Consider the following 24,779-nt stretch of genomic DNA (forward strand, 5'->3'; position numbering starts at 1 on the left):
ATCCCAGATGATAAGATATTGCATGCACTTTCATAAAATAGATTAAATTGATGAATATTTTGGAAGGATAAATCTCATTCAACAGATATGGACCTTCTAATACAGAATGTATTAGAACTTTTTAAAGAGTAAAGCTAAGTGAGAATATTCACAGAATCACAGAAAAGTTGAGGCTGTGAGGTTGGAAGGGGCTCTGGAGGTCACCTGTTCCAAGCCTCCTGCTCAAGCAAAGCAGGACATAATATACGCCTTTTTTTTTTTTTTTTATAATTGATTTTTCTTCAGTGGCAGTAGCTCATGAAAAAAATTAACTTTTTTATCTTGAAACCATTCCCTGTGGGCTTGCACATGTAGAACTTCATTGACTTCATGTAGACAGGAAGGTCCGTTAATATAGATCAGACTGCAGATTTATTTATAATTAAGCACAGAGCTGTGGACAAGTCTGTTACACAAAAATAAATTAATTTAATTAAAGTAGTTTAATATGGTTTTACAGATATTAAATTCCTTAAATTTTCTCAGGCATCTATCCAGTTAATTTTATTGCTAAGTCTTAGAAAGCAGCTTTCCAAAAGAACAATTTACTATCAATTTTTTGGCAAGCTTCTTGGAGATGTAGGTGCAAACCAATCACTTCCTCTTTTAATCTTGAAATCCTTCTTAATGATAGAGCTAATGGGGATTATAATTGTTAATCAATGTTTCATTAAAATACTGCAGTGGGAAGCATATTATTTTCACTGCAGTAATTACTAATTTAGCAAATTTTAAAAAACACTACTATTAATCACTATCTCACCTCTCTCTATTTATTTTGTTTTGTAAGACGAAGATCCTTAATAAAGGGTGTATTTTGTTTTGGACTGCGGACAGCAGACATTTATTGGCAGCTAAATATGACATAAGAGGCTTTATAGTTATAGCAATAAATACACTTAAGAAAGTTTGACTGCAAAATGTAACTAGAATAAAAACACACTCTCAATTTTGATGAATGTTTACTAATGAAAAACTGTTGTGTCAGTAATGCCAACTCAGCTCTCTCAGGGAAGTATAGTAAGTAGTATTTGCCACAGTGTAATACTGGAGAAGTTATTAATGAAATGAGTAGTCTCAGATTCCAGCTAGTGGGTTTTATTTAGCAATAACACTTCCATGACAATCCGTAAATAGATTCAGTATCCTTTAAGAAGAATTGTTGGATCTAGACTCATTGTGGCAGTATTTGGTCTGCAGTGCAGTGAAAATGGCCACGTGCCATAGCTGGTCAAGATCAGATCAGAACAGTTGAGACAATTGGTAGCAAAAATAAAACTGAAAAAGAGGTACTGTTCTGTTACCAAATGTTCCAGATCTTCCCTCTTCCATCTTGAAATTTAACATGGGGGGCTATGGGAACTTAAATTTAAAACTTGCTCCCAAAACAGTACATCTGGCAACATCCACTGTCCTCAAATGCTGCATAGCTCTGTGACTTCTTTGTTTGTTTGTTTGTTTGTTTGTTTTTCAAAGAGGAGAAAGCAGCCTCCAGCCTGCAGCTCTGTGGCCTTTCTTTTATCACAAATCCCAGACATATATTTTTCATCCTTGTTTGACATTGCCCATGTTATAGAAGGAAGGAGGGAGAGGTAAGGAAATGAACAGAAGAGAGTTTTGTTTTTACTTTGCCCAGGTTCATATAACTACAGGAAAGCCAGTAGTAAAAACTGCTACAATATCAACTTCTTAAGTGAATGTTAGGAGCTTCATACTCATGAAGAAAAATAGTATTTCCTAAGGAGACCTACTCTTTTACATACTTCCAGGTGAACTAGACATGCAGCAGCATTTTGAGATGTTGGTAGTCCTGTCATTTGTGGAGATAGCACTCTATTTCCCTGAAAAGTATTGAATTCAAGTTGGGAAGTATTAGTAGAGTTCAAATCCCTAGCTAAATGAATAGATAATGAGATTGCAATTTTGACACTGAGTGTGCCAATTCTTTAAGATATCTGAGCATGTCTTAATCGTGTATACAGATGTTTCTTAAGCTCACCTGCTCCACCAGCTTTAAAGTTATGTCTGTACTGGTAAACAGACAAGTGAGAGTTTTATTTATGTTCTTTCAGACAACCCCACAGCATGACTGAAGGAACAGCTCATGCTGACAGTCTCTTTGGATGGACGGCACCATGTTTTCTTTCATCTATAGTACATAGTTCTTCTATCCTATTCTGGGGGGCTTTTTGTTCTGAAAACTCTCTAGATTTTCCTGTGCTATACTGCATACTAATTTTCATCCTCCAAACACCCTCTGATGGGCAACAACACAACCTTCAACTTGCTTCAGATATTTTAAACTTCTCCCTCCTCAAAATAATTTGTTAGATGAAAAAGCAAATAGTTCTCACCTCTATTTTATTTATCACTATACACTAAATCCTTCATTCTCTATGAACTGCATGCCAAAACATCTTTATTTTTAAGCTGTTTTCACTTGTTTTTCTCAAGTTGATAGCCCATTACAGCTTATTTAAATGCTATACTAGTTTAGTAAAACCTAGCTTTTCTATAACATTTCTTTTCATCTTTCTCAGGTCTCAAAGCATGGTCTAAAAGTACTAAAAATATCATTGTCCTCATTTTGCATATAAAAGAAATAGGCATAGAGAGATAACATGGCTTTCTCAGTGATTCTCTGAAGGTTAGGAAATCAAACCAGATATAGAAGCCAAGTTCTTTTTAGACTCAGTGTACTATTACATTCATCAACTCAGATTTAAACTCATAGCATTGTCTAAACATTGGCAGGTGTGTTAGTCATGTCACGATGTTTATATCACTGCTGGAGAGTACAGTGATCAGAACTGTACAGTTCTCTCCCTTTTTATCACAGATTAGCCTTGGTTTTAGTCTTACTTTGTTTATCTATCTAATTAGTATGATATGTTAAGAACTTTAATTAGGTAGAGAAAAGTCTGTTTACATTGCTCATGCCAGTGTTTTACTACGATATTTTGATTTTCCAGTTGATTTTCCAGAAAAAAGTATTTTTGCTCCTAAAGTCTTAAAATTCTTGGATTAAATATATGGATAGAGGAGAGCTAGCATTGTCTTTTCCTCTTAATAAAAAATAAAATAAATCTCCAGATGTTAACGAAGCAGGTCTCACTGCTGCTGAAGCTTTCCCTTCTTAGACAAATTAATAATGCAACAGGTTTGAAAATCAATTTCTAATAAAATAAAGTGGTATCTCTCCAAATGAAGGACTTGCTGTGCACAGCTGCTCTTGTGTTAACCATTAATGGCAAGCAATAGTGTTGCAGCTATGATATTGAACTCTCCAAAGAAAGTCATTACTGAAGCAGATACTAAGAGACTAGAAAGCCTAAAAAATCCATACAAAATGAATCAAAAAGCCTTGAAAAACTAAGAACTTCACTTTTTTTTTCAAAAGGCTTCATATTTTATAGCTGACAGTTCCTGTTAACAATTCAACATTTAAAGGAGCCTTCAGAGTTTTTCAGACTTTTTAAAAAACAAATAAACAAACAAAAACCCACCACCACCAAAAAAAAAAAAAAAAACAGCTTCCCCAGTAATGCAGCTTATAAATAATCAATTAGCACATTTAGTGTGTAGGTTGGATAATTCTGCTTTTTGCACTGTAAAAAGCATCTTTGAGCATTATTCGCTTCCTTTTTTCTTGACATCTAGGAGGAGAAGACATGGGCTGGCATAATTTTGTTCTAGCTGTACTCTTGATATGGAAAATCTTGCAAGATGGTTATTTTTCAAAACTGAAGTGCTGAATATTGTGGTTGTGTGAGCAAATCCACCCAGTTACAGGCTAATGTGTTATTTCTGGGGAATTAATCAACACTGAAGCCAGCGGTCCACCATAACTTCATGCTGAAGTTCATGCCATCTCTGTTTTTATAATACAATTTGAAATCTCCAGAATTTGCCCTAGAAAAATGCTATCTTGGTGCTTCTGTAAATCTTCTCAAGCTTTAAGGATGCTTCAGCTCCCTTTGGGTGAGTAATACATTTATGGAGGATGAAATTCAGTCTATACATTCAAGGGCAGAAATAATTGCCTGCAAACTGAGATAACACAGACACCTGAGGAGCTAATTTTAAGTTGCAGACTGAAGTACTCATGTTTCATAGGTTCAGATCACTTTATTGTTTTTTGTTTATTTGTTTGTTTTTGGCATCTTGGGATGAATAAAACCATGGATTTGGTTACATATGGCCTGTTCCCATGTAAAACTCACTGCTGGACTGATTGGGAATGAAACACAGCCGAGTATTGTTCATAAACATATGGTCAATACATTCTGAAAAACCTCTGTGAGATGATTATTCTCTTTTTTTCTGTATGGTGATGATACTATAAAAGTTGCAGAGGACATTGCACAGAGCTTTCTTTGTTAGGTAGGTTTTACCTGAAAACAATTTTAGCTCTTGGCAATTTTAAGTCAGTGTCCGAATAAAATAGTTAAGAAGTAAGTAACCGTATTCAGTCTTGTCTGAACATCTTCTGTTCTAGTGTGGAATTGGTGAGGAAGGATCTGTTTTTGGGGGGAATAGTACTAATCAGTTATTCTTTCAAGTCATCATTCTGACAGAAGTATCTTGAGTCTTAAGTATACTGGTGCAAAGCACTATACGATGATTAATGTTAGGGATTATTAAACTTATGGCTACATTTTACTTTTAGCTACCATGTTGCATAACTTTTCACATTTTACTGAAAAATAACAGAGTAATTCTGCAAAGGTGCTGCTGCCACACCAAAATTCACACGACATTTTTCTGAGTAGTAAGCTAAGGAATACCACATTTCCCAGCCAGTGTGGGCTATCACCTAGCTGAATGCACTTTTGTTCACATGAACTCACTAAAAGATGAGAGGGAATATGAAATGAAGCTAAGAGCTGTAGGTTGCACAGCAAACTTTGTTCCATCATTGGAAGTCTTCACTGAATCTGGCACAGGGAACTGAGTGGTCTGTATTCATGGATGTTTTGAATATCCATATGAATGTTTTCCTGAGAGACAGCTTTGTAAAATTCACCTTTAACAAATACTTGTTTGCCTAACCCAGTAAAAGCTGTATTAACGTTTACTACCTAGTACCCTCTGAGGTGGAAAGGAAAATAAAGTTTGAATCAGAATAATATAATGCTGTCTGGGATTTGATAATTGGCATTTGTTACCTGTCTTACTATCAATTTTTAGCTTTTCCCCAAATATGTTACAGGGATGTAAAGCTGTTAATAATTCATCTGTGCCTCTTTGCTTCTTGTGCATGCATAGCTAAACAGTAGAACAGGGTGGATGTAACTGAGGTCTCATTCATTAGGACTTCAGAGAAAGTCCATGACACTCTCCCGTGCCTCTTTGTTTTCCCCACACATGCCATAATCATCAAATGAGTTAGAAATGGGCAGATGCAGTCAGGATCTCCCTTGAGCAATACTTTCATTTAGGCTTCACCCCAGGACAACTTCTGTACTGCATGAATTGGTTTTGTATATAATCAACAAAACTGAGGATTTCCACTATGTGTGCGGAAATAACAGAAAAACATGCCTTACTCATGCTTGAAATATAGCCAGACCTACAACATCCATAATGCAAACAGCAGAAATAGGAAGGATATCAAATCCAATGAATAATTTATAAAATATCAAATTAACCATATGCCAAACAAGAAAATCATCAAAGGATGAATAAAGACTAATGTATGCACCAGAGAATTGGGTAGTGTTGACGTAGTTCAAAAATATTACTATGCAACAATGAAGTACACCAAATGTGATCTCTTCAAGATGTTCTGTGAGCCAGATTCTAAGGCATCTGTTTAAAATGCACGTTTTAAACAATAGGCTATATAGATCAACATGTAAATCTGAAGATCACTGATCTTAATTTTTTTTAGGAAAATGTCTAATAATCTTTTTGTGTATTTCATGTTTGCTTTCACTTTTATACATGAGGCTTTAGACAGTAAGACCCAAGCCAGTTTCCCCAAATGGTTTTGTAAGGTGTTCTGTACATGGACCAAGGCAATGCATGTTTGTTTGTTTTTTTTTAATTTATTTTTATTTTTTGAGTTGTCAACATCCCTTCTAATTATTTTTGATATAATTATAAATCCATAATTACTTATTTTTTGCATAGAGAGACTTTATCATCTCTAAAAATTGATAAAAAATGAAATTGAAGTAAATTAAAAATAGATTGTGGGAGATCAAGTGTCTTAAGGGGATTTCAGTTTCCTAGTGATAGCAATTTCAATAAAATCCTTAAATACTCAGAACATCACCAAAACCAGTGAATAGATGTGAGCCCATTCAAGCCATCTAAAATTAAGTGCTAATCCAGAGAGAGGTTAAAATGAATGAATAATTTAGTTGTGTTAATTCTCGAGGTTGAAGTGGGATTTCAGCACTTCCTTGGTGTGAATGAAATTTTAGACACTAAGAGCCGAGTCCTTATTTATGTTTAGCCATGCAGAGACTTACTACTGGATTGCATTTGTAGAAAACATAAAAATTAGTAGAGCTACTTTCCCTGGTAAACGTTATATTTCCTAATTTGTGTTTGCACGATGCAGTAACCACTAATTATGTGATGAAAAATTATGCAGCCACAGAATAAATCCAGTAAATTTCCCTCAAATGGAAACTTAAGCTTGTAGGTACTTGTTAAATTTATCTCAAAAGAAGGTAATATATTAAGTGGGGAAAAATATTGATACGTGGCACAGGAAAAGCTGTTTTAATGGCATAGTAAGAAATAATGCTTTTAAAGACCTTCTCTAAACCTCTGGGAAACTGTTGACTGTCTTTCCAAGACTGTTCAGACTGAAAGAGCCAAGCAAATTAAAAAGAAGCAGCAAAATTTAGCTATTGTGTTTGTCACTCATTCTGTCATCCCGAATGAAAAACTGTAAATGTGATCACTCACAGGAATCTCCAGAAGGAATGGCAGAGTCTGGGTGAATGTCTGCCCTGCCATTGGGCTATTCAACATACTAATATAGATAGAGCCAGAAAGGGTCAGTTTGAACTTTGTGGCAATCCAGAAAGCTACCGAAAAACAAGGTAGAACAAGACTTAGTAGAGTCCTGAGACTTCATTTTACTCTGTCTCAAGCAGAAGTTTTGAGTGTTCTCTCCAAAGAGGAAGGGAAGGGAAGGGAAAATAATAATATTGTTATAAAGACATTTTACTACTTTTAGAAATAAAAGGAAAAATTTCAGGCATGACAAGTTTTGTTGCTTGGTGGTTCTTTGCAAGTTCAAGTTTGCCACTTCATTTTTCTGAAAGATTTGTCACGTTATAATTGGTCTAAAGAGCCTGATTACGGAGCATATTCTGTCAAGGCAATTGGTGTCAACCTCAAGGAAATTATGTGCTCACATGTCAGATGTTATTATGTCAGCATACTTTTGTAGCTTTCGGATTTTGCAGAAAAATGTAACTGGATTATTTCTCATATTGTCTTCTGTCACACAGATGAAATGCAGTCAAATTCTAGTTCAAAATTTGGAAAAGTTTGATTGTAGCTCAAAATAGTATGTGTAAGTTTTTATCTACAAAGCCAATCTTTTACTCCATGAGCCTTTGAATAGCTATGCCAACATCCATTGTTAAAGCAGAATATGTTGATTTTTAGAAGCACTCTCCTTCAGCTCCTGCATCCAAATTCTCATTGAATTTATTTGCTCTGGAGAATGCAGTAAGGAGTAAGACTTACCCTTTATATTTATATATATATAAAAGTTTCAATTCACTTGTTAGTAGAGATTTTTAAAAGTTATTGCCACACTAACAGTGTAAATTGTATTTTATCTGTTGTTTTGAATAATTCCAGATGGATGCATTCAAATAATTCTCTATTCAAAAAGACTGTCCTAGATATGGGTTGATTAAGAAGGCCAGATTTGATAGAGCATAGCCTTTTATTGCATGTTTGTTGAAAGCCTAAAAATTTGGCCAAAGATATAGCTGTGTTGGTCAGTATCTTGATTTACATTTCTTATTTTACCTAAAGTAGTCCTAATACAATGTAAAATGAATACAGTGAATTTAAATTGTATATACCTAAGTAATGATACCTAAATTACTAAAAAAATCGATATATACCAGTCCTGAAAATTCCATTCTCTCATTTCTGGAAATGTCAAAGACCTTTCTCCCTTCAGATTGCACAGGACCTGACAGGTGGTCTTGTGTTAATTCATACACAATACTGGTGTAAAGTGCAAGGTTCTTCTGGTGCACAAAAGGGGTTATTATACTGATAAATGCCTTGTGGATTATGCTCTTTTTGAATGGTCTGGGAACTGATTTGCCAACTAAAGTCATGGTCAATTCACGGTCACTTAATGAAAGGTTCATTTATTAAAATCAAAAATAGGCAGCTACTCTAAGCGGGTGTCTTTTTTTATATTCATGGATGGAGATATCATACTTCTTCCCATTTGTCTTATATAGGTGCTTTTATTTATTTTATTTATTTATTTATTTTAACAAAGCATCCTAGAACTGCCTATAGCTCCCTTTATTTCCTAGACAGAAAGACGATTAACATCAAGAAACAGCTTTCCCAATGTCGATGGCATACAGTGAGAAAGCAAATTGCAAAACATTTCATTTAAAGTAACTTTTCACTTTTTTTTTGTTTGTTTGTTAAGTCGTTAAATGGTTTTGAAAGGCTCATTTTCTTTTTCAGTAAGAAAAAGATGCCTACCCTGCTGAAAATTATGATAAAGCTTAGATTAAATGCTTACAAAACATTATTAATCTTAGCATTTTCTTTACAGACGTGGATATTTCCATCTCACTTTATTTTCAGAAAAGATGTTACATTCATATTACTTTTCTAAATTGCCTATTTAGGTAGAGCTCTTTTGAGCCAATGGGTAATTTTTTAGCTACATAACTGAGAGCATAGATGAGCACAGTATTATTACATCCAAAATTAATTAAGTAATAAGTGGTTTTGAAATAAAGTACTTTCTTGTCCAAAAATAATTATTTCGTGTTCTAAAATGCTTCAGTTGAAATTCTGGTTCCATTGAAGTCAGTGGTCAATTATAGTCAGGAACTATTTCTTCAACACAATTTGGCCCTTTAAAACCTTTATCTACATATATTTTCACTACATTATATTATATGCTTGTATATATAGTGGTATATGTATATAGTTCAAAAACACGTTGCAAAAATATGGATTTTTTAATCAATATTGAATGTTTGTTTATAAAGTCTGTGATGTTTATTCATTATATTTTAAGTGTTTAAAAATACTTAAGATAAATTTACTTTATATAACAATATTTCTTTCCTAGCTTCCCCATGGGTAGATAAAAGTCGAACTCCAAACAAAATAGATCTGTATGATGTTCGCAGAAGACCATGGTAAGCTTTTCTTAAAGGACTGATGTATATAAATCTCTTGCTTCCTAGATATGACTTCAAAGACAAAATTTTTAGATTATTAATATGTAATATTCCTTACTTTTAGATACTACTGTTTTCTTCATATAAACTCAGTTAATTCTTCTGAACAGCCAATGTTCAAATTATACTACCTGTTATGCAGCATCCACTGTACTATGTCATACTGTTGCCTTACACGAACCATTTTATAGGTAGATAACTGTCTAATAAGTGTTCATATAAAATATGGATTTTGTGCCAAAATCAGATGTAATTCAGATTATCAGACTGAGCCACTTTTTCCAGACTTTCTGCAAATGCTTACAAATATTTCTCGGTGGTTTAGACTAGCTAAGGAATCCCTAGACAAGTAAAAGACAGAACAGTGGGATTGTTTCTCATGATATTTTTCTTTAAGCCTCTCAAGGCGTAATGCATACTGATAATTGGATCAGTACTAGTTGAATATACTCTCTCAAAGGACAAAGTATTTTTTCCCTAAACCTGACAGATGCAATAATTAATCTGTCATCAAGACCTTTAGCTCTGAAATAGTGTACACGCTTTTCAGTTATCAACATATGAAAATAGTGAATTTTAATAAGTATAGTCTATCTTCAGGCTTTGCAATTGCAGTTTGGTTTACTTAGAAGGAGACACAGCAAGAGAGAAAATGATGTCACATGGTTTTCTACTAGTTACAATGAGACGATTTTTTTTTTGTTGTTCAGATGGATAAATTTAAAGATTGCAGAGTGTTGAAAACACACAGCAAATGTGTTTTCAAACATGAGTCATTCATATTCTCTGTTTATTTCAGGTATATCCAAGGAGCTGCATCTCCCAAAGATATGCTTATTTTAGTTGATGCGTAAGTGTTTAATGTTTGAATGTTGACATTAGAGAGATAAAAGTTCTTAGATATATTGAACAAATCTCCATATGCTGAAAAAGGAAGAGATGATTAAGAACTCCTTATATGGAGGGATCAAAAACGGGTTTTCAACAAAATAAACACACAGGAAAACATATTTCCAAAAAGCCCAAACCAAACCTTCAAGTTATTTGAACTATGTAGAAGGAAGTGTTTTTGTATTCCTTTAATATTATTCTGCTTTCAGTTTCTTAATAATTAATAATTAGATGAAAATTTCTCCTGTGCATGCTAAGATTTGCTGTAAAACACAAAAGCAGAAACAAATTACTAGAAACAGAAAAGTGGATTTAATCATAATTTCATGAGCTTGAAGGATGAGAATTTGTGCAGACTTCAAGTTTTACTGTACATATTTAAAGCTCAGTTTCTATAAATCATTAATTTGCAAGCAATTTAAATTATTTTCATAGATAAATTTCCCTTTGAAAGAAATGCAAAATAAAATGAAAAGAAATATTTTGTGTGTGTGTTGCATTTTTCCAGTATAGCCCTATTCATTTGTCCTTATTGACAGGTTATTCAGTAAGGACACAAAAGAATAATGCTATTGCAGAATATGAGAAATTTGCAGCTACCTTTTCTGATTTCATATATAAAAATCATCCCATGTTTGGTGTTTATACTGAGATATTTATTCAATGCAGTGTAGAAATTGAGCAAAGAAATTGATAACAAAAAACCTCTCCCTTTGCCTTGGCAAGGCTTCTTTTGTTTAGACTAATGTCAAAGGACTGAAGGAAGCACTGAACTTGATGTGTCAAACAGATTGCTTTATACGGATAGAAATGTTCAGAGAGAATTTGCATGTAATGATTTTAAATGTGGTGAAGTGCTTTCAGTTCAGGAGTGAGGTTTATCAACATTTTTTATTTCTGCACTTCAATTTAGGTTTTACCTTGAATCAAAAAAGCTGCCATTTGGGTATCTGAAAATTTCAAGCTGTAAATCTGTGTGTAGGAGTATGAAATGTTCAGATAATGCATCGGTTGTGTGTGGTTAATTGGCTCAGATTTGCTGAAAAGAAAATGAGCAAATGATGTATCATTATGACTTAATCATAGCCACAGGATTCTGGCTTGGAATGCCAGTTTTGGACTTCTTTTTTTTTTTTTTTTTTAATTGTATAATGCTATAACATTAATGGTGTGTTGGAGAATTCAGGAGAATAATTGAAAATTCAAGTGTGAAAGTTGCTGAGAATGCTGTTTGGTGCTCTGTATTTTCTTCGCATATTTAAAATTCTTTTCTTAAAGTGATCTTTTCTCTTATCCTGTGGATTTCTGTTAGGAGTGGAAGTGTCAGTGGATTGACATTGAAGCTGATCCGCACCTCGGTCATTGAGATGTTAGAGACATTGTCTGACGATGACTTTGTGAATGTAGTTTCAGTGAGTATCTGTTTCTTCAACAAAATTTGCATTGTCAACAAAGCTGTAAGCATCCTGTCTTCAATGCCAGTTTTGAGAACCTGCTAAGAGACTTAAGAAAAAAATATTACAAAATAACACATTTGGCTAACTATTTTCTTGTAAAGTATAATGGGAGCCATAGAAGTCATAGATTCATCAATATGTATACATTTGAATGAAGGGCTAATGAAGCTGCAGCAGAAAAGGAAGCAGTTAAAGCAAAAGTAATCTAAACAAACTTCTGTGTGGCCGAATTGTCCTTTCTGATATATAATTCTGGTCTGTTTAATAGATCTACTCGATTGGTACATGCAAATCCTCTTGAAATAGTTGGTGGTCTCCTGGTATTATGTTGTTTTTCAAGAGTCTGTTTTTGTAGATACAATGCTGCAGAGGAGGTAGGGGGGAGTTCTTTCTTCCGGGCTGCTGGCAGTTGAGATGCCTGTTTTAACTGATGCAGAGATGTACAGTTTGTACATCCAACCTGCCAAAGAGGTATTCCTGAGAAGTTCTACAGTTAGTAATTTTATGGTAGCAAAGCAATTTTTCTCATAATACAGTGTCATGGTTTTGGCTGGGATAGAGTCAGTTTTTTTCACAGAAGCTCACGCAATGCTGCATTTTCGATTTTTGATGAAAATAGTGGTGATAACACACCAATGTTTTAGTCATTGCTGAGCAGAACTTACACAGAGCCAATGATTTTCTGCTTCTCGTGCTGTTCTGCCAGCAAGGAGGCTAGGGGAGCACAAGGAGCTGGGAGGGGACACAGTCAGGACAGCTGACCCCGCTGGCCAAAGGGATATTCCACACTATATGGCATCACGATCACCAATAAAAGCTGGGGTAAAGAAGGAGGAAGAGGAGGATGTTCAGGGTGATGGAGTTTGTCTTCCCAAGAAACCATTACGTGTGATTGAGTCCTGCTTTCCTGAAAGTGACTGAACACTTGCCTGCTGATAGGGAGTAGTGAATGAATTCCTGGTTTGCTTTGCTTGCATGCACGGCTTTGGCTTATCTAGTGACCTGTCTTTATCTCAACCTGTGAGTTTTCACAGTTTTACCTTTCCAATTCTCCCTCACATCCCACATGGGAAGAGTGAGCGAGTGGCTGGGTGGTACTCAGCTGCCTGCCAGGGCTAAACCACAAAAATATAATAGAGGGGGGGATACATGTAGGGACTTAAGAATATACAAAATTCACAGATAATATACAGAAAATATACAAAGTTCACAGAGACAGCATACATGATATGAAGGTCAAAGGACTGGTGCAAGGAAGGTAGGATTGTAAGGATTATCAAATGAAGATGCTGGCATTTTCGGGGCTGGTTTTTCAGCAGCTAAGATCTTTCAGAACATAATCTGAAACTTCAGTGCTATGTGTGGTTACTACACTTGACTACTAGCCTTAAAACTTCAGTTTCTCTAAAAAAGATTTTTTAAATAGTTCTTTAATTAATTAATTTATTTATTGTGGAGTGTCATTTAAGTCTTCTTAATACTTGCATGGAAATTAAAGTGCAAATTCCTGGTTTTCTAAAAAAGGCTGAAGGCAAAATAAAATTGTTTTGGGGAGAGGGAGGTTGTTATGGGCTACTTTCAGTTTTCAGGCTCATACCTTGAATGCCATGGTCTAGCCTCAGGCAAGGCTTTTTTTTTTTTTTTTTTTTAATGAAGTTGTTGAATTTTAATACTTTGATTATAAGGATTTAGGATAGGAGCACTGTCATACTCTTAATGACAAGAGACAGCCTGCATGGTGAGTAACTCTACAATGATTTTGAAGGCAATTTTCAACTTCTACAGATGTGTTGTAGTCAGCCTGCAGGGAGAAAGACCTGAAATATCACTATCAGAAATTTCTTTGAACACCACTTATTGCTTCATCTTTTGCTGTCAGTCTAGCTAGACCTTTCTCCAAGTAGTAGAGAGAAGATTTTATTTGCAATGACATTTCCTTTTTTCAAGTTTTTAATAGTGAATTAGATGGTTTTCTTTAGTCTAAATTGCAGTGAAAAAAAAACCACTTTTTTATTATTAAAAGAAAATAAGCTTTTTGCAATGGCATTAGACAGCTGAACTCTGTTCACTGTTTTATTTATTTATTTGTTTGTTTTTAGAAGAAGACTAATCCTAAACTGTTAGAAATTGGTTACTGTAATCAATGCAACTATGCCAGCTTTTGTCATTTGAAGATGTCGACCCACACTGCCTCCCGATTCATGCAGTTGTAACAACTCTTTCTTTCATTTACTCTAAGCTGGCCAGAAATAGTGTATCTTAATGCCGAGATAGTAAGTCTTAGAGGGTATTCTATGAAGTAAGTTTCAGTGATATTACAGTGAGGTCCCAAGGTTGGGATTTGTTTCAAAAAAGGACTAGAAAGTTTTGAAAATTTTCTGCAGTACATTTTCCAAGTGGTTTTTAATTTGCAACATGTAAGGACCTTTTTTCTTTGAATGAAATTAATACTCAGAACCACTTGTTGATATTTGACTTCAGAACCAAAGAGGACTTTTTTCTTGAGCTGCATTCATCCTCAGAGGAAACCAACACTCACAGAAGTATACATAATAGAACATGCCATCTCTAGCTATTCTATAAAGTGATATTTGATGTTGTGCATCTATGATTTAAAATTCCATATTAAATCTTTTTAGTATTGTAATTACTTTTCTATTACCTGTTTCATGTATTTAGATGACTTACATATTGAAACTGTGGGAGAGATTGTGTTCTGATATTTTCTTTCTATAACAGAATGAGAATCATATGCTATAGACAAGAAACAAAAGATTTTACTATTACGAGTGAGAGAAGTAAGCCTTGAAGTCTGGTCTTTTTTAGGATTTTAGGTTAGATTGGTCTATTTTTCCACAGTCTGAGCAAAGCCTCAAACCAAAGTTAAGTACCGAGAGGACACTGCTTAAGAAGGTGATATATTATCACATTCAGTATTATTTGTTCTTAAGATTATTCACAGGAGCATACCCACGTGCAGAACTTTTATAAAGCATTTATCCATTGCAGTGTTGGTATTAGTTGCCATACTGTTTTCATGTATGCTGTTTTATTTTCATGTTTGATTGAAGCGTACACCTTTAGTGAAAAGCTGTATGATTTATTAGTTTGTTGTACTGTGTTAAAAGTCAGATGGCTCATTAATTTTTGTCTGTTTTTAAATATATATATATTTTTAATGATATGAGGATCATATGGAGGAATGACAACAGATTCATGAAATTATCTGTGTTGGGAAAGACCTTTAAGATCAACAAGTCCAACCATGAACCTGACATCCCAAGTCCCATGACTAAACCATGTCACTTAGTGTCACATCCACATGTATTTTAAATACCACCAGAGATGGGGACTCCACCATTTTCCTGAGTACTCATTCTATGATAGAGAAAAAGACATCATTATTCTACACTGGAATTCTACACATTATTGTATTCCATAATAGATAAGGCATATCTAAAATAAATCTATCCCTGTTGGTTCCTTCATAACCCCAAAAGATCAACTAAAGCGTTTTGATCTAGGTGAAGGAAATGTAATTTGTTCATTATGTTTCATGCTATTGCTTAAGGACAGTTTCTCTTGAAGCATCCTGGTATTAGAATGGCATCACTGTCTAATTAAAAGCCCCCGCAAAAGATTATAATTTATAGTTAACACAATATTAGTGAATTGATATATGAATACTGAAAATTATCTGCAATTTTTTCTTTCCCTTTTGGATCTTTTGGCCAAGAAATCAACAGTTGTTTTATGGGCTGTTAGATTTAATAACCATAGAGTGTTTGTAATGAGGTTTTGAGTTAACTGAAGAGCTGTTTTACTGCTAACCTCTGCCAAGATGTTGTCCCACAAAACCCATATGTGTGATGATTCATGCCCACAACTGAGACATGGATTTAAGCTTATGCCAATCACTTCTAGAAAGTGACAGGATGATTTAATCAACCATGCCTGGTATATGGAGAAATCCTGGGAAACAGAAAGCTTTACAGTGGATGTGCTAAAATACATTAGTTCTACTGATTTAATATAGTTCTTGCATTTATTTCCAGAGAAAAAGGGCTGAATGAACTGTTAAGTCACGTAAAGACTGCCAGGGGTTAATATGTCATGATTTCCTCTGGGATTTGAATTTTTCTTATCTGAAGTGCTGTGCTTTGTTGCGGAAAGAAAACCTGCTGTTAGGAAGAGCTTAAATGTATGAGTAATACAGCTGTTTTCCCACTAATCCGGTTATATGCTTTGATAGCAGTAAGTGGTAGATGATAGGGGCAGTAATTCTATCCCAGCATGCTATGATTTACTGACTTGGTTTCAAATGTTGACACAGAGAGTGTAATTTGTTTATGATTGTGGGTAGGCTGCAGTTTGCAGGAGAAATGTATCACAACTTCAAGTCTGAAGAGGTGGGGAAAATCACACAAAGGAAAACACAACTTGTAACAACAGACATGTTAAAGGTCAGGAGCCATAGGACTGTTTAGAATCATTTAGCCGTTGTAAAAATCCAAACTAATATGTACTGTTTAGGAGCTAGAAATTAAGTGTTATGAACGTGCTAGGGATAAGAGAATCATGCTGTAGGAAAATTGAAAGCTCATCTCCTGCTCTTGTGCAGTTCTGCACAGGGACTAAAATCAGAGGAAAGGAGATTCTGGATTAAATTATTTCAATGAAAAAACCACACAAACCTTATAAGATTATTGTTGGGGATCATCAAAGCAGTCTATGGAATATACACCTTTTCCCACTGATTTTTAATAGCAGCTTTTTGTGTAATTCTCTCAACTCACTGGTTGCTCACTTTTTTACTTTGCTCTCCTTACTCCCAAACTGATGCAGCTTTATGCCTTGCTAATTAAAATATCTATTATGATATTATAAAACTAATAAGAAAAAAATAAAGTTCAGTAAAGAGCTTTTCAGTTTATCAAAGGGCTCCCTTTTCTTTCTGCTGCATGTTCCTTCATGTACTCTGCCTTTCAAATTGCATCTGTATTCTCTTAGATACAGGGTAAAATTCTTTCCTTCTAGGAAATACTTCCTTTGAGGTCATTTAAAAACTATGTAAACATGACATGGGTGGAGATCATAGCCTGAAATCTTATTGAAGGAAGGAGGATGCTAGATTTTCCAATGGTGTAACGTGTTATGCTTATGCATTCTTTGTTAAATTTAGAATCGTAGAATCATTAAGGTTGTAAAAGACCTCCAAGATCATCTAGTCCAACAATCCCCCTACCACCAATGTCACCCACTAAACCATGTCCCCAGGCACCAGGTCCAACCTTTCCTTAAACACCCCCAGGGATGGTGACTCCATCACCTCCCTGGCAACCCGTTCCAATGCCTGACTGCTCTTTCTGAGAAGAAATGTCTCCTCATTTTGAACCTGAACCTTGCCTGGCACAACTCAAGGCCATTCCCTCTTGTCCTATCACTAGTTATCCACGAGAAGAGGCCAACCCCCAGCTCCCCACAGCTTCCTTTCAGGGAGCTGTAGAGAGCAATAAGGTCTCCCCTGAGCCTCCTCTTCTCCAGACTAAACAGCCCCAGTGCCCTCAGCCGCTCCTCACAGGACTTGTGCTCCAGGCCCTTCGCCAGCTTTGTAGCTCTGCTCTGGACATGATTCAGGGCCTCGATGTTCTTCCTGTAGTGAGGGGCCCAAAACTGAACACAGAACTCGAGGTGCGGCCTCACCAGGGCAAGGTATGCCATTACAGGGGGACAATCACCTCCCTGGTCCTGCTGGCTACACTATTCCTGATACAAGCCAGGATGCCGTTGGCCTTCTTGGCCACCTGGGCACACTGCTGGGTCATGTTCAGGTGAGCATCAATCAGCACCCCCAGATCCTTTTCCTCTGCACAGCTTTTGAGCCACTCTGCCCCAAGCCTGTAGTGCTGCATGGGGTTGTTGTGACCAAAGTGCAGGACCCAGCATGTTCAACCTCATGTTCAGCCATGTTCATTTGTTTGTGTGTACTTCTGTTCAATTGACAAAAGTCTTTTAGAAAGCTCTTTAAAATTAAATTCAAAGTTAATACTTTAAGTCAGTTTCCTTTATTACTTTACATCCATTTAAAATGTCTCTAGTGAACCTTAAATTAAGTTACATACTCAATAGATAAACATCTATTTTCTTCTCGTGTTTTGGATTTTTGACCAGATGAGTTCAATAGTGGCTATTTTTTTATAAATAACATCGCTCTTTGAGGAGGAAGAAATAAAGCATGATAATGATATTAGTGTGAAATACTAGCACTGAAGTAGTTGCATGGTTGGATCTAGAAGGAAGAGTAGAAAAGGACTCCTGTATTAAGGGGCTTGCCAGCAAGCTTGCTAATTTCTCCAGTCCTTATTTTCCCCTTCTCCACAATGGACAATACTAAGGAGAAAATATAAAAATGCCTGCCATCTTTTTCATTATTTGGCAAACTGAAAATATAATCAAGATCCCACTGCAGCTCTGCATAAGCATCTTTCCTACTGATTTAATCCTGAAGCACTTCAGGTAATAAATCACCATAGCTCCAGTCAAGTATACAGCCTCCTCTGAGTCATAGCTGTGTGAACAGTAAACAAATATATATTATTCCATTTTTTTTCAGTGAAAAACAAGATAAAGCCATGTTTAAAGCTGAGTGTTGAGCTTCACTCGTGATTCTCTTAACCATGATCCATCCAATTCTATCATGACCTTGCAGTTTTTCTTAAATTTAATGGCTCACTTTCAAGGCAAAGGAGAACAATAATAGCTACAGAGAAACACATTTTCACAGCAGCATTTCTTAATGGAAAATCATTGGTATTCCTCAATAGAAAGTTGTTATCTTGAACTTTCCCTATTCAGAGAGCGAATGAATTGTTTTACATATTTTCAAAAAGGTATTATTGATTTTGATGCATCAATCAATCGCTGTTGATGCTGGGCTGAAGCGAAGCTTGAGCAAATTATGATCAAAATAGTATTTAAATTCTGCATTGCTAATAATTACAGGAGGAGCTTGCCTATTTATCTGTGAAATTATATGTGTGGGAAATACATTTGGAGGACCTGTTTAGCAAATGTCATAATGAAGAGTATTTTGCAAATAACAATCGGGACAATATAGGGACCTGGAGAAAATTTGGGAACTATGGAAATCCAGCAATTGTTAATAAGTTAGAAAGAATTGTCTTTATAAATGGATTAATGAGAGTAGGAATAGATGCAAGAAATGCAATTATATAAACAACATCATAATTTTTTTGTCTGTCCACATAAGTAGAGTTTTGTTTTGATTCCCCTCAAGAAAAGAAGGTCAAGAAAGGAGTCAATGATGCTATGTTTAAGTATTTCAGTTGGAGACGGAGTTATGAGGAAGATTAGGGTACGATAAGGTATTGTTTGGCTCATTTAAAATGAGGTTAACTGATTTGGTTGAACTAAATGATCATAGAGGTCTATTCCAAACTAAATGATGCTGTGATTGTATGACTTCAGTGGGACCCTGATCCTCAGGAAAGCAAGTTACACAGTTTGTATCAAGAAAAGAAAAAACGGAAGTACTTCTAGGAGTCAAACATACTGCAATCTTCATCTAATATGAACTAAATGCTTATATAGCTTCAGTGGCATGGCTTGAGACTGCTTTTCATCTAAACAGTGTATAGACTGATGGTTCAGTTTCTCTCCCACGAGGTAGACAATGACTATTTGAACTGAGATTTTGCATTTGTGTTTCTTTTGTCCTGGCTGAATAATGTTATATAAATGTGGATAGTGTCAATAACACAAAAGAGTTTGGCTCAGACTTTACTAAATAAAAGTTTGTAGGTGCCTTCTCTCAGGACATAAAGTGATTCTTGAAGACGTCTTCTCAGAGTCCTGAGTGAGTCATATGAGAAGCTGGACTTCAGACCTGCTTTTCAAAGTATTCTTGGACTCACAGAATTTGAATTTTCTAGGGGTAATTTTGAAGTTCATAAATAAATAGGCTGAGAACTGATTTTATAACACCTAAGAAGTGCTGTCACTGGGGAAAACTCTAGCATCCATAGACTTTTTAAAACTGTCACATAAAGGCACTGCAAGAATCTCTAGTTGAAGCCCAATAAATTTGAATGGCACATAAATAGTTAATATGCCTCAACAAATTGCAAGGGAAGATTCTTGTCCTCCTCATATCAATATTTAATGCTTTCCTGGAAGATGCACTTTAAGCAAACATCTAGCACTAAACGTAATTGTTATGGTCTATTACAGGAGTAAACAAGGAAATTCTAAAGGCTAGTGATATATGGGTGGTGAGAGAGTGTGCAGGAGGTCAGACTAGAGTATCTCACTGTCCCTTTTGGATTTAAATCAAGAATACATCATTTGTTGTTGATGGTGGTGATTTTTTTTTTTTCCATTTTGTCTTGCTGACTTAAATGTTTATCCCAAATAGCTGTTTATCATCCACATTAATTACTAATGGACTGGAAGGTACTTCATCATCCTTGTGTGATATGAATACATTAGCCTTTATCTTTCTAAATAGAATAATATTTACTAAGCACTTTTGTTTTTTCCTTGTTTATGTAACAGTTTAGCTGCATCTATCCAGCAAATTCTAAAGTCCACCCACTCCAGGCTCTCCAACTGCTGCAGCACAGATGCCCAGGCCCTCCAACCTGGGGTCTGACTCTGGTTGCTGCACTCACACTCCCGTGCATGCAGACGCACACAGAGTAGAGCCCCCACCCAGGTGAAGAGCTAGAAATGCAGTTTAAGAAGGAAGGACAGACTGTGCTGATGAGATGCAGGGCATGGCTAGACAAGCAAGCTGACCAGCCCGCTTTCCCCTTACCCCTCTATTTTCCCACACTCATTTATCTCCAAGTCACCTAAATTCATCCCTTTACTTTCCTTGGTTCCTTCTCCTAAAAGATCTTGTAGAAAGTCCTGTGCAATCCCCAAATGCATCCCATAATAGGTCCCACACCCCTAGACTGCAACCTGCCTCAGAGTGAAATCAAGGTTACTGTATTGTAAGTTATTGGGTTAATTCTAGTTATAACTATAATTATAATTACAGTTAATGGAGGGAAATGAAAATCAGCTCCAGAAGACAGCTCATCCTGACTGTCTTGAGCATGTTGAGGACAAATTATAGCCAGAAGGTGCTTGTCTGTCCCCACTCCCTGTAGGGGAGCCTGGCCGCTGCATTGGATGGCGCCTGCAAAGATCACTGAAATGAGCAGACTACCTCTACTGAGCTGAGAATGCAAAATGGAGTCAGTGGATGTAAAAAAAAACGAAAAACAAAAAACAAAACAGGCAAATATTTAAGGAGGAGATTAGGATCTTAATTATAACCTTTTTTTCCTTCTTTTATGTCAGTGTTTGCTTTTTTAACATCAGCTAAATTTTTACTGTTGTATTATTAACTGTAACTTTAGTTTGTTGTGGAAGAAAAATGTCCAAAAAAAAAAAGTGAATGGTTTTGAAAAGGAATAGGGCAAATCTTAAGACAAGATCTATTTCATTTTAGATTTGTCACAATGTGTTAATTCTAAGCAATAATGTACTTGAGTGGAAAAAGAGCCAAAGGAGATGGAAATTAGAAGCTGAAATTCTAATTTAGGTTGTCAGGAGCAGGGATGTTGCTGGAAACTGTACATTTATTACTGTACAGTGTAGCTTACAATTCCAGATGATGAGATAAGTCACCTCTATTCCCACTTTGAGGCATTGCTTTGGGCATCAATACAGATTTTTAGTGTCTCCTCTTGTAGTTGTCAAATGTTAGAAAGTCAGGCTTCCAACAGAACGTGGCACACGCTTCTTCAATTTCCAGAATAAATCCTAACTCTCCATTAGTTTAGTAGTATATAAAATTAATACATTAGTAGTATATAAAATAAGGTGATAGCTCATGGTCACACTGGTTAATAAATCTGTTGGCTAGTTTCAGTTTCTTAATACTTAGTAAAGTACAGGACTCACTAAAGACTGTGGCATGTCAGATACTGGACCAAAAGTGCATTTCTGAGTCGTCTTTTCAACCAGGAGACAGAGACTAGGGGGAACTGTGACAATATAACTAAAAATCTGTGCTGGGTGCCTGGGTGCTCCCTCGAACAACAAACCCTTTCCTTTTCAATTCTGAAGAGGCCAGGCTATGCTGGCTTTAGTCATTCTGCTGGGGAGAGATGACTCTTGTTTAAGGAAACAAGAGAAAAATATAGCCTGTCCATAAGGTTTGGGACAAGGTGGGAGCTATGTGTTCTCTGTCTCCTTTTTTTTTTTTTTTTTTTTTTTTTTGTAAGTATTTCCTACTTAGTCCTCTGTTTAGGAGGTAAAAACTTTAAGTCGTACTAGCAAGATGCTAGCCGGGTGTGGATCTAAAGGAACTCTTAGGCAGAACATGAATGAAATACTCACAGACTTGGCAGGTCTCACACTTTGAAGACTCACACACTTCCATGCTGCTTCTCTGCTGTAGCTGCAGCATCTCGCCTGTCAGCAGTATGCTGCCACAGCCTCCTTACTGCTTGCAAAGCCCAGGCACCAGGGGCAGCCAGGCACAGCATTTCCCTGCAAGAGTGACAGGCAAGTTTAGGTAAAGCCCTGGGAAGGTGACATTGTAGCCCCCTGCCCTCCCCCAGCTACATGGCCTGGCACAGATGTGTACGTCTGTCTTTTCATTTGGTACACTGACAAAATATTCATCTTGCTTTTGATGCCCGGAGCTCGAACCTCATGCATCCAGTGAATTTTTAGATAATGATTTAATGTTCAAACCTTTATCTCATCATTTTGGCCAAGGGTGTTTCATGTTCTAAACAGCACAAATTTGACCAAATGAAGATTTCCTCAGTCAATAACAAAAATATACCTCCAAAATCACTTTATAGAAAGTCTCCTACTACAGGTCTCTTGTACAGTACATGTAGGGAGCATACATATGTGGCATACAATGCATGTTACAGCACTACAGTAGTTGAGAACAGTGAGATTTCTGCAGCAGGTGCTTAAATTTCCAGAAGAATTCAGACACACGTGATGTTAAATGACCAAGAGTACATGCTAACTTAGCCACAGCATCATGAAATGACCATAAATGAATTCACCTTGCTGAAAGACCTATGGCCAAACCTGACATTCTTTGTTGAACCATGATATTCTCAGCATGGAATTGCACTTTATGGTGTGAGTGTGATTTCTGCTGCACTCAATGGGAGATTTGCATTGATTTATATGCAGATAATCCCACTAATTAGAAAGGTTAACTAAGATAACCGAGAGCAGATTCTGGTCCAGTATTTGATCCTTTCCCAAATGTTTGTCTCATATTATGCTACAATAATTTGTCAGCAGGTATTTCATGACCTAACAGATTGTTGTTGAATGCTGCTGCTACCTCTGATCTTTCAAGAATCCTTTCAGAAATTTAGTATTAAACATTTTTGCACCGTATATATAGATACACATATATATGTACAGATATATACATTTCACAGTTAAAAGAAGTGTGATGCATTTCAAATGTCAAGAAACACCAATAGAGTAAACTGACATATAATCTTAATTTTATTTCATCCTATACTCGCAATATTATTTCAGAGATGCAGGAGTGCTCCTACTGAGTGCTAGAATACATTTTCTTTACATTTTCTTTACAATGTATATGTAGGGTTGTACTGTATATCTGAATACTATCTATATGCAAGTCATAGGATAGGAGATAACAGTTATTCTATAGCAACATACGAATGCTGAATTTTAACACCACGTATTTGTTTTTGCCATGTAAATTACAAAATGTTATTGCTTGAGCTGCCTCAAGTTTTCTGTGTACTGAGATCTACATGGCAATAAAAGTTTGCAAATTGCTTTCTTACTATTCTCTAAAAGGATTCTGCTAAATATTTGTATCATCACATAGCTGAAATAGTTTGTAACTGTCTTTATTCAAGATTCAGTTATTCTTGGGATTAACCCTAAAATCCTATTACCAAGCCTACAGCACCAGGCAATAAAAGGAAAAGAAAGCAGCAAAGCTGGATTTAGTTACAAGAGGAAAGCCTGATAAAATCAGATCTATTTCACTATTGCTCATTTAATATGTATAGATACAACTGGGTCACCAAGCTGATTTAGCCATGAGGTAGAAGTAGCATAGCAACAAACCTCAGCAGATTGAAAATCAGCAGCAGTAGTATCTGATTAGGCCTTCAGCAAGCTCACTATATTTTTCTCAATTTTCAGTATTCCCAGAGTGGTATTTCTGATTTATTCAGGTATCGTGATCTTGGTGTTTTAAAAGTATAAGTTTTTTAACTGTAGCAAGTGTAAATATAGGAATTACTGCTTTGTCCAATTGCCTAATTTTCTATAAAAGAAGCATTTCTAGATGTTTAAAAATATCTAATTTACATAGTTTAATGCGGTTTTATCTCATGAGGTGGAGTTTTTCTGTTTTTTTTTATTTGCCTTTTTTTTTTTTTTTTTTTTAGTTTAGAAATGTCACCAGAACATTCTGATTAAATGTTATATCATTAGATGTTAGTAAGCTAAGTGGGATGAGTGAATAATATTTTTAGGAGTTAGCAGGTACGGATGATTGGGACAATCTGATTTTTAACTTAGATTTCATATTATTTTTCAATAAGAATGTTATCAATTCTACAGTGTTCGAAGATGAAGAAAGGCGCTTGGTTGAGAGATGTGAACTTTTACATCTCTTTATTCTAAGTATTGCAAACCTGGTTTGTAAACATGTTGGAAATAGTGGAAATAGAGATGCTTGTTTTTGGCAATATTGACTCTTTGTATGGAGAGAAAAAAAAAAAAAAGATTTCCATTCTCCTAGAGCTGTGACCACTTGTGTTCAGATTGTAGAAGTTTTTTTTCTGATATTTTCTGATATTTGTTTTTTAATATTCCTTTCGTACTCATTTTTCACACAAGGGCATGTAACTGTTGTAATTTCAAT

At 35.6% G+C, this 24,779-nt stretch overlaps 1 protein-coding gene across 10 annotated transcripts in view; it reads left to right on the forward strand.

Moving 5' to 3' along the window:
- Nucleotides 1–24,779, forward strand: part of CACNA2D1 (calcium voltage-gated channel auxiliary subunit alpha2delta 1) — a 405,950-nt gene that overhangs the window by 288,013 nt on the left and 93,158 nt on the right. For all 10 annotated transcript variants that reach the window (XR_005817136.1, XM_040548370.1, XM_040548379.1 and 7 more), the window contains exons 8-10: nucleotides 9,353–9,422; nucleotides 10,264–10,314; nucleotides 11,668–11,767. Coding sequence is in view for 9 of the 10 variants with exons in the window: in XM_040548370.1 (XP_040404304.1) it covers nucleotides 9,353–9,422; nucleotides 10,264–10,314; nucleotides 11,668–11,767 (221 nt within the window). In the remaining variant the exon portion in view is untranslated. The remainder of the gene's footprint in view (nucleotides 1–9,352; nucleotides 9,423–10,263; nucleotides 10,315–11,667; nucleotides 11,768–24,779) is intronic.

Source organism: Cygnus olor, chromosome 1 (genome assembly GCF_009769625.2).
Source record: "Cygnus olor isolate bCygOlo1 chromosome 1, bCygOlo1.pri.v2, whole genome shotgun sequence".
In the NCBI taxonomy this organism is placed as follows: domain Eukaryota; kingdom Metazoa; phylum Chordata; class Aves; order Anseriformes; family Anatidae; genus Cygnus; species Cygnus olor.